At 40.7% G+C, this 11,111-nt stretch overlaps 1 protein-coding gene across 1 annotated transcript; it reads left to right on the top strand.

Annotated features, from left to right (window-relative positions):
* The first annotated feature begins 210 nt into the window (after window positions 1-210).
* On the top strand, window positions 211-10,081 carry LOC107117293 (vitellogenin-2-like). The gene is made up of 15 exons (XM_015419388.1): window positions 211-228; window positions 740-901; window positions 992-1,140; window positions 2,675-2,858; window positions 2,965-3,122; window positions 3,309-3,474; window positions 3,672-3,797; window positions 4,377-4,583; window positions 5,341-5,558; window positions 6,177-6,274; window positions 7,762-7,886; window positions 8,006-8,089; window positions 8,467-8,556; window positions 8,642-8,837; window positions 9,990-10,081. Exons 1-15 carry the CDS (start codon window positions 211-213, stop codon window positions 10,079-10,081), a joined length of 2,073 nt encoding a protein of 690 aa, XP_015274874.1.
* The last annotated feature ends 1,030 nt before the right edge of the window (window positions 10,082-11,111 follow it).

The following is an 11,111-nucleotide window of genomic DNA, read 5'->3' as shown; positions in this document are numbered from 1 at the left end:
CCAAAAGCGGAAGACTGTATTGGGAAATCATTTGTTCATTCTCCCAAGCAAACCCAGGAAATTGAGCAATGCTGCCAATTCTCTACTGAAATTGAAATGAATGGCAGGACTATTGGGGAAATTTCTTTTGCAAAAAATACCCCTAGATTTTGTAGGAACATCGTCAGAGGAATCGTGGGTATGCTTATCATAACATACAAAAACGAGAGGATGTATGAAGCACAAGAGGTTTGTTTCTTCCATTTATAGTACACTTGCACTCACTTTTTCAAGGGGTGGGATTTATTTGTGCAGTAAAGTACCTCACTTTACTGTTTCCACTTACATTCCTGCTGGATGGTTTCTAGTTCAATAGTTAGATGTTAATCAATTGGATTATTTTTCATTGAAAGTCCTAATTTATTATTAGAATTGCCAAATGACAGGATTGGAACCAAGTAATTTGTGTTTGTAGTGTTATACTCACTATGAAATCCATCAGCCAGAAAGCACTGCCGAAGGTTTGGGGACTATCTAGCCATTTGCCAGATCTATTTTTGTTTGTGTTCTAAAATGCACCTGATGTAAATGCAGGGGGGGGAATTAATACCAGGAAATCTAAACGAAACAACAATTTATAGCTATGGAAATTTTCCTACATATTTAATGGTATTTTCATTTTGGTAAGACACATTTCACTTCTGCACATGCCCTTATTTATTAATACTGAAATTTGTGTTTTTGTATCTTTATCTTGAAGAGTGGTATACAAGGTGACTGTGATACTAAGTACACTGTCAATGAAAATGGGAGGAATGATTGGATCACCATTACTAAGACCAAGAATTTGATGAATTGCAAGAAGCAAGTGGTACAGAATATTGGAATGGCCTACATCCATGCTCTTCCATCCTGCCCAGTGGTAAGAATGCTGTAAACATATTTGCTGTCAAATTAGTGTAAAATTAGTCTGCATTCACACTTACTAAAGGTTCCTTTTTCTATGATTTAGAAAAACAGGTTGCTTTCAGGAGCTCTGATATCAGAATACAAAGTGAAATTTGAAAATAATACTATCCTGATCAGTAAAGCTGAAGCAAATGAGCTATACAAAGTTTCTCCAGGCAGTGAATTTGACACTCCTGTAATTTTAGAAGCCAAGTAAGTAGAACACCTTTTAAAAAGCTAAATAAGTTCTGAGCACGACTGAGATTTTGTGGCAACTGGGTCCTATTTTGACTTACACTGTGTAAACCATCCTCAACCTCAGTTAGAAAGGTGGACTTCAAATAACATAATTAACTACGTAAATATAATAGTTGGTATAATTGGTCTGTGACTTAACTGCTTGACCAATGTTAACCAACAAGCTTTCATTCAGTCCATGGCTTGTAGAAAACAACATGTGTATAGGTAAACAGAACAAAAGTTGCTCATAAATTGTAAAATCCCAGTTCTATGTTATTCCCAGTATATACTAGCACTCCCACTGCATAGGCTAAAGTGAACCAGCACTTCTGTGACCTCAAAGCAGCTGAGCCAATGGCAGGCAAGAACAAAGGTATTTGTCTACATGGCCCCTCACTGAAATCAGCTGTTAATGTGACTTAGACCATGCTGGTAGATCCTATAAGTACCATACAAATTATACATTTTCTTTTGTAGTGTATTTTGTTCCCTAAATGCATCAAAAGACCTTATTCAAAAAAGTGATCACTAAGAGCCTAACTACATATCATGCTTTTCTCTAGGTCCACCCCAGGTCTACATGATCAAATGTGTACTTCAAGTTTTGTGCTAAGAAATTAGTCTCAGGCATACACAGGCTCAGTTCAGTTCAGGACTATGGCTCACGGGGAGAGGTGGCTTCAGCCCCCCTCCCATGTACCCAACCTGGAATGGCCCTGCAGATGCTGTTTACCCCATGTGCCCTGATGGGGTACACACAGATTTCTACAATAGAACAAGTAGTGCCCCCCTGAGGCTGTTTCTGCTTGGTATAATGGGGGTATCCTCCCAGTCCAAATAGGCCTGGATTCAAGTTCCTGGCATGGAACTCACAATATACTGTTGAATGCACAGACCCCAGGAGAACTAGGGGAAAATGTTATGTGTTTTTAGGCCCACAGAAGCTGCTTCATAGCATAAGAATGGGCCTTCCAAGCCTTGTTTTCTGTAAAGCAAAACTCCGGGGGGAGGGGGGAGAGCAGGAGTGAACTGGGAGACCAGAACAGCCCTGGGGAAAAGTCCTGCACCCCTCCACTGTCATGTCTCCTGATAGAGGAGGACTTGCCCTCATCAGCTACCACCAGAGACTCACTACCTACATAACTTGGTGGCCTGGCCTGGCCTGGCAGTGGCAGCCACAGCAGCACCAGCCCAGCCTCACCTGGCCCAGCAGCCACCACTGTGTGACTTGGGCCAGTCACTATACAACCCACCCCAGTGCCAGCCACCATTCTGCCTGGCCAGACTTTACCTGGGAAGAGGCTGTCAGAGGTGGGGAAGCTTGGCTATTGCCCTACTGGTTCAGTACAGCCTGATTCTATAAAGTCAATAGCTGCATTTCCATGGACTTTGAGTGGGTCAGCATTGCATCTATTCAATCTCAGTTGTCTTCTTGGATTTCTCAGGCTAATCCAGGATCAATTCATTAACTCATTCATGGTATCTGTGGTTTTCTGTTCCCTTCCAGACAAGAGCTTATTCTGACTGGGGTGAAAGCTGAAAAACCTCAACAGCGGCAGAAGCCTCAGAAAGGACGACAACAACAAGCAGTCTGGCCACAGGATGAGGACCATGAAAACATTTATTATGAATTTTCAGACCAGCCCCAGATGGCAGGTCATATGATAGTGACTGACAACATTCCACAGCAGGTAGAGAATGCATCCACTCTCTGTAAAGGCAGCCAGAGAGGACTTCTTCTGATCCATTGTAGTGAATATACTCTATCTTACTGTTGTCTTCTATTTAATCTTACAGATTATGGAAAAAATGCAAGAATTAGCCCAGAGCAACCCAGCAGGCAGCAAAGCAGACAATGCTAAAAAGTATCTACAGGTCATCGAACTGGTCCGTAGAGGAAGTTTTAATGACCTGGCCACTGTTTTACAGCAGGTTGAAAGTCAGCCCCGTGTCAGGTATGTTGGCTGCCTGGCAGTTAATTCATAGCACTGTATTATGTTCTGGCATACTGACTGGTACCCACCCCAAACCTTTTGCTACCAGGGCAATAAAGCCTCAGGCTTGGCCCCCAAGTCTTATCAGTTTCTTCTATGAAGGAGGGCAAAGAATAAAACCAAACTGTTCCTTTCTACTCATTGCAGGTTTGCTCTGCTGCATGTAGTTGCTATGGCTGGCAGTGATAGTTCACTGGAGCTCCTCAAAACTGCAGTCCATGACCAGAAACTGGAAACCTATGAACTACTCCCACTTATTCCCACAGCCTTCCACTTTGCAACCCCTAATGAACGTGCCGCTTCATTGGCAGCAGTGAGTACATGTGAAATCATCATTCGTTGTATCAAAATAAAATTGCATGCAGTCACTTTACAGGGAAGTCAACAGAATGCAATTCAAAATAATGATTGTTGCATCTAAAATAAGACAAATTTTCCATCAAATGCCATCATATCCATGCAAATGCCATCATATGCAACTACTTTTCTCATTCTTTTTCTCTTGAACAGGAAATAATTGCCAGCCCCAAAATCAAGAATGAACCCTGGCTTAAAATGGGAGCTAACATGGCATACGGAGCTCTGGTTTCCAGGTGTATTGCTCAGTCTCCATCTAGGGCCAACGATCTTCTCAAGGTGTGTGTCCTTCTTTCAGGCTAACATATTTCATTTTCTGGAGACACAGAACAGTTTCTTTATTCAGTTCTAGCAGATGATGACACATTACAAATCTTAAACTATTAATTTCAAAGGTACCCATCAGAGTCAGTACTAGTACAGATTATAAGAATATAAAGGAAGGGGGAACTTGCTAGATGAAGGAAATGGTACTGGCTTCTGTAGAAGGATACAGCTTGTATTACTGTTTGTGGAATTAATTTTGTTGTTCCCTTGGAAAAGAGCAAATTGTATGCTTGAAAGGAGGACTTTAGTTTGTTAATGAGTATTGATTGTGTTGCAGGGGGATTCTGTGTGACTGGAGTGGGATGATACTAAGATCTCTTGCAGCCCACCAGGGCCCTGATCTTTTGCCTTCATAATTGTAGGACATAATAGCATATTCCAACACAGCATATACATCCAGTCAATGACCACAGTAATGCCATTTAAATGCAACTCTTCATTACATTCCCACTGAAGAAAGGCAGCAACATGCACTGTATGAGGAATAGTTTGTATGCTTGTTAGCATCTCTCTCTCTCTCTCTCTTTGTAGCATCTTCATGATCGCTTAACTGATGCAACCCAAAGCGGAGATGAACAAGAAATTATATTATGTTTGAAGTCCCTTGCCAATGCAGCTCATGGAAACAGCTTGAAGCCCCTCAAGAAAATCCTGCTTGCACGTAACAAATATACAGACCAAATTCAAGTGGAAGCTGTTTTGGCCATAAGACAGGCAGCCAGGATGGACCCGAAGACGGTAAGATGAATAAAGGCAACTCCTCTGAAATATATGAAGCTCCAAGTATGTGCCCTGTGGAGCAAAGAAACTCAGTAGCCACAGTGCGTTTATGGATCCAAGAAACAGCTCTTGTGATATTTTCAGTGCAATACAAACCGACATTCACAGTTTACTTGAGGACCAGGATTCGATGTAGCTGGCACTGTAACTGTGTCCAACCTGTCCTCAGAGGGTTTTATAAGTACAAACCCTGCACTTAAATGGGGACCATTGCTGCTTTCATAGTTTTCCTTGCAACCTTGGGAATCAGATTTTGTGACAGATTTGTGAAGGATAGGTGTTATCAGTTATATTAGCCATAACAGGAAAAAATGGAGCCTCTCTGTTCAGAGGTAGTATACCAGATCATGGAGCAGAAATGGCTGTTTCCATTATTCTGTGCTGAAGAGCTGCCCAAGAAAATTTATCTGATCAGTGAAGGACTAGATTCAGTGGACTAGAAGTGCATTTATTATATGTCAGTTATTGGATTCTCCACTAGCAGTGTAATAATACAGCCACACAGGATACATATATCCTTGATAATACACTCTGCTTCAAAACTATTAACAATCTCCTCAGGCCAATTTAAATCTTTGGGATTTGATCCCCTATTCATAAAAATCAGTTTGTTCCTGTTGTGTGATTCATCCCTGCAATGTACATAATTACTGATGGATAAATAAACACCTTGGCAATTTAACGGACACTTAAGAAATGTTTTGTTTCCTTCTAGGGGCAAGAGAGTCTCATTGTACCCTTTATGGACCGTGAATATTGTACTTTGGCTCGAATAATGGCTTGTGTCAGCCTCTTGGAAATGAATATTTCTCTCCCTCTGGTAGTAACAATGGCTGAAGTGGCAGCCAATGATAATGATGTGCAGTTTCAGAGATTTGTAATCGCTCACATGAATGAGGTAGCAGGCCTCCGGGTCCCACAGTATGCTGAAGTGTAAGTACAGATACAACCATACTATTCATCACACGTTAACTATTATTGCTGTTGTTTATTATACCTCTCCTTTTAACAGAGGCCCTCTCTTCCATTCAGTAATAATAGCCAGCCAAACCACCTCTGTTCGTCTCTGGCCTTGAAAAACCTATGGACTCGCCATAAGTTGTCTACAACTTGACAGCACTTTCCACCACCACCAATAATGGCCAGCAGCACTGGCTTCACCCACTGACTCATCCCACATAAGCACACACACGGGCAAGGGGCGGGAGCCTATCATTCCATCTGAGGCTTGGACAGAGTAGGTTTAGGCATCCTAGATGCTTTCTGCCATTTCTTTGTTTCTTGGCTCATTCACGGGAGTGAACAACTGACGTGTGGTACATATTAAGTCTAATAAAGACAGCCAGAGCTTCATCTGCTTGAAGAAGAAGATTACAAAATGTATGTAAATGCTATGAAGTGCTATGTATATAAATTCAGGATAACATTTCATGTGTCTGACAAAATGGGTTCTAGATCGTGAAAGTTGATGACACAATGTATCTTTTGATCTTTGGGTTGCCATAAGGATCTAGGTTGCTTTTTATTTCACCATTTTAAAATTTTATTTAGGTCTTCCGCTTGCAAGTTTGCCCTTAAACTTCTGAAGATCCGGTCTTTCAAAATGCAGAATTATTACAGCAAACCAAAGATATTTAAGTTCTATGACAGTGAGTTGAAAATAATTATCTGTTTGCAAGCTTTTTGCCAAATAAGTCATATTCTTTTGAATCTTGCAATGTGCTCCTTCATAGGAAGTATGTGCTACGGATTACAACACACATTTGGCCATGCCCTGTCTGAATGTTTTCTACATTTTGCTTTTCTAGTTCAAAATAATATCATTATGTTGTGTTTGTTTTCATAATTTTACAAATGTCATTCACCTAAAATAGCCTTGTACAGCATGAGATCTGCCGAGCCAAAAGCAGCTTTCCAGCAACACAGGACTGCCCAATAGACACTCAAGAGATTGCCTGTTTTTCATGCCTGTCTAGGTCCTGATTGTTTGGTGTGGTAGGGTTATATATTAAAATATTTATTAACTGGTCTTCTACGAAAAGGCTGTCCATATGATGTACAATAAAACTAACATAGCACCAATAGCAGCTAAAGCACTATTCAAGCAATAACTGATAAAACACAGAGAGAATTCACTGCCACAGGAAGTGGTGGGTGCTACAAGCATGGACGGCTTCAAAAGGGAATTAGATAAGCATATGGAGCAGAGGTCCATCAGTGGCTATTAGCCACAAGGTATAGATAGGGGCTCTGGGGCAAGTGATGCTCTGTCTTCTTGGTGCTTGGGGGGGGGGGCCAACAGTGGGAGGGTTTCTAATGTCCTGGCCCCACTGGTGGACCTCCTGATGGCACTGGTATTTCTGGCCACTGTGTGATACAGAGTGTTGGACTGGATGGGCCTTTGGCCTGATCCAACATTGGCGTCTCTTATGTTCTTATGTTCTTATTAGAATAGTAAGAAATACCATTAACATGTGTAAAAGTAACCCAGTGTAAAACAGATTTTTAAACAAACTTTAAACAACATTAATAGTTTATATTTATTTACTTAAAATGGTTATACCCTACTATATCACATAATGCTGCCTTATACTGAATTATACCATTGGTCCATCATGGCCAGTATGGTCTATTTCTACTGGCAGTGGCTCTCCAAGGCCTCAGATTAGAGATCTTGCACATCACCCATGACCTGATCCTTTTAAAATGGCATTCAATGGATTGAACCTGGGACCTTCTGCATATCAAACGGGTGTTCTAGCTTGAACCACAACCCCTCCCCTTGAGAGAGTCTTAGTACAGTCAAGGCAGCTAACAGAACAGACTAATGAAAAAAGTCTCTGTAGTATTAAAACAGAGCAGAAGTATCTAGAAATATACCAGTTCATTAACAATCCAACAACAAAATTAGCAGAGTGGAAGGGGGACAGCTAAAATGTTCTTTGGGCTAGTCATTTTCTGAATTTACTGACAAGGCTGTTTTAGTGCAAATGGTTGGGATTGTGTCAGCACTGGATCTCATAAATAAAAATGTGAATGACTGCAAGCTTCCAAAAAAATGGTTCAAAAGAATACTAGCATAGTATCTTTCCATTTCAATACTGGGAAATCGGACTTGTCTCTGTTTTTCTTACAGGCCAGCACGGAATTGGATTTGTTGAAAAAGTTATCACAGAGGGCGCTGTCAAAAATACATTCCCCTCAAGTGCAATGTTAACCACACAACTACTGCTTCCTGGTGGAACAGCTAATCTGTTTGAGGTCTGTGTTACACTAATACAATTCATTTCTAGGTGAAATGTTTAAGAGTCTTATTCTGTCGCTCCATTGCTTCACAAATGATAAATGTTATCGACTTATTATGCTCTCTAAAAACACAGGCTCGTTTTGGAGCTGGTGTCCTCGAGGAACTTTTGAGGGGCAAAAGCCAATTTAATCAGAAGATAAGCAAGACTGAAAAAGCGGTATGTGAATTCATTCTTTGGGTGACATCTTCCATAGGAAAATGGTAGTTGGGATTATGCCTGAGGCTTTTGTCAGGCCAGTTGTGCTGATGGAACCCAGGATTTAGGAGTATGTTTCTCCTCCATCTTTCATCATCAAGAATATCTGTAGTGGTATAAAGGACCTGGTCTCACAATGGTCTTTACACTGTAAGATTGTGACTCTCACAAAGGGACGTAATCCTCTTTAAGAAGATGTGAGAAGCTGCAAGTGAAGTATGCTTAGAATTATTTCATTTCATAAATAATTAGATCATTTCTGCTGCCTTGTGTTTACTTCAGTGTGTATTTCAGTAGATCCAATATTAAATCATTCATATTTTCCTCTTGATTTTCAGGTGCCAGGAGCATATTCTGAAAGCCAAGATCAATTTCTCAGTTTCAGTATGTTTGACAAAGAAATTGCCTATCTCCCCAAAGCTGAGAAGGTAGCTATGGTTTGTTTTTTTCACGATCTGATTAACAATATGATCTACTTGTCTCCCAACTTACTGCATCTTTCCCCTGTTGCAGACTCTGCGTGAAGAATATTATCAGCCACTGATCGAAACAGCTCTCAGAAAATTCCAAGAACTTCCTAATGGCATTTCTGTACAAGCTATCAGTCCAGTGGCATTTGCAGAGATTCGACGCAGGTTTCCTAACAATCTTGGTGTGCCATTAGAAGTAGGTGCCACTGTCATGTTCATGGCAGATATCTCAGGAAATGGTAAGCCTGGAGAGAACAGTGTTTCTGACTAGTTTGGGAGAATACTGTGCAGTGGGGATGGCTGTATCCAGTGATAAAACTCAGATCAAGTTTACAAAGTTTAATGATTTTGCTTTAACTGCTAAATCCCCGCAAATGTCAGGGTAATATCATCTAGCCAACTGCATACACACAGAGCTAAATGTCACTTGCCCTAACCTGGATGGTCCAGGCTAGCCTGATCTTATCAGATCTTAGAAGCTAAGCAGGGTTGGCCCTAGTTAGGAATTGGGTGGGAGACTGCCAAAGAACTCAAGGGTTGCTGTGCAGAGGCAAGCAATGTCAAACCACCTCTGAATGTCTCTTGCTTTGAAAGCTCTCCAGGTCACCATAAGTGGACAGCTATTGGATGGCATTTTCCACCGCCAAATGACACTTAAAATTCTATTTCCCTTTGCTGCCTGTTTCCTACATTACCAGAATACTTTTCTGTGTATTAGTAGTGCATGGATGGAGTGATCCCAGGCAAATGTAGCTTGAAATGAGCACTGTAATGGACCCTTAATAGGGCACCCCAGCCTCACCTTCTCTATTAGCATGTCATGATGTTCTTATCCTCTATGGGACACCAGCAAGGACTGCCCCCAATTCTAACCCTTACAGGGACAGGAGGGAGTGACATTCTGCTTACTTTGCTTCATATGAATCTAACTTCATTAAAATCAGTTGAGTTACTTTTGATTTGCTAAGGCATCTTACAAGCACAATCCTAGACCTCTCCTTAGCGACACAGATCACATGAGGCTTACAATGACAGTCTGGTTGATATCCCTTTAGCCCTGGTGTTCCTTTGGTCCTAGGGCACACAGCTCTGCTTTATTTGTGGACAAAGGAACAATGTCGAGTATAGGGAATACTTCACCAGTTGCTAAGCTATCCAAAATACTTAAGAGATTATACTGATTAACTCTGTGCTACTTCATATAACACGAACAGTCTCATGAGGATCAACCACGAAGTATTTCATAATACCTAAACATTTTAGGAATTAAGATGAAGGTTCTGCTTTTTATGCTGTGGTACTAGGTTCACTGATGACATGTTAGGAAAGCCTGCAATCTTTACATGAGATTGTTTTCATTTTTGTCAGTTTCTTAATTTAATCTTTTGCAGTTCGTGCACAGGTGCCTCATACTGTGGATTCCAATTTCAAACTATCAGAACTGGTCTCACTAAGACTTTCAGCTGACATTAATGCTGTGTAAGGAAAATGATTAATTTTATATTATTATTCTTTTAAAATTATTGTCATCGTTTCGTTTGTAAAATGGGGAATTCTGATTTTGAAAGAACACTAGTTAATTACAAGTCAAGTTTTTCTGACAGAAATCCCTTCCCATCTTCTTTCAGAATCAGTGGTCATGGCGCAATAAGTATGGGAATTGTCGCAAATGAATGGCAAAGAACTATGGAAATTAGTGGTGACTTCCATCTACATGTCCCATTAAAGGCAACCATATCAGCAGACTGGAATGATAAGAGCTTCAAGGTTGAATTCCCTTCAGTCTGCAAGAAGACTGAGCTGGTGACAGCAAAGTAGAGTAACTTTTGTTTATATAAAATCTTAGCTCTTGTTTCATGCTACTCATAATCCTTTTACCAAGACATGCTGGGGAGTGAAGCTATACATAAAAAGTCTGTGTCATATCACAGAGTTATAGTATCTCCCATCAGTGTAGCACGGTACCACATATGTTGTATCCCTCACATGAATGCTTTTTTATTCAATTTATCGTATTCCATATTTATATATATATTAAATCATTTTCATTGCATATCCATGTAGACATGGCTCATACTTGGTAGCCAGAAATTTAGCAGAGTCCAGTGTTGAGAAGAAGATCCCACTTGTTCCAGAAAAACTAGAAGCCAGTCTCGAGGATGAACATTTCAAGTCAGCAGAAGGAGCTTCAAGAGAAGACAACTTGGCAGTAAGTATCAGTTCCTCATGTGTGGAAAGTGTCTGTAGCTTTTAGAAACCAATTTTCTCAGTGGCTATTGCTAGGCAACCATAATAGTACTGACAGATTTCAGTCCTTTGTTTCTGTCAGTAAAAGTCAGTAGAAAGAGGTGGAGCCCTTTCCAGGGCTGTTTTGGGCTTTGAGGGAGGACTTATCCGGGCCTGGCAGAAAGCACCAGATGACTTGATATCTAGGATCTTGCATGATTTACACAAGATTGGCTCCTTGCTCCTGTTCAACAGCAGCCATACCATGAAAGCCACTATGGTATAGT

The sequence above is a fragment of the Gekko japonicus genome, unplaced genomic scaffold (assembly GCF_001447785.1).
Source record: "Gekko japonicus isolate JY-2015 unplaced genomic scaffold, Gekko_japonicus_V1.1 scaffold494, whole genome shotgun sequence".
In the NCBI taxonomy this organism is placed as follows: domain Eukaryota; kingdom Metazoa; phylum Chordata; class Lepidosauria; order Squamata; family Gekkonidae; genus Gekko; species Gekko japonicus.
This window is presented reverse-complemented; position numbering and strand designations above follow the sequence as displayed.

What these genes read in the sequence shown, in the direction of transcription:
- LOC107117293 (XM_015419388.1), top strand. An exon ending in GGGCCAACGATCTTCTCAAG is followed by an intron (nt 3,798 to 4,376) that starts GTGTGTGTCCTT and finishes CTCTCTTTGTAG; the next exon opens with CATCTTCATGATCGCTTAAC. An exon ending in ATCTCCCCAAAGCTGAGAAG is followed by an intron (nt 8,557 to 8,641) that starts GTAGCTATGGTT and finishes CCCCTGTTGCAG; the next exon opens with ACTCTGCGTGAAGAATATTA.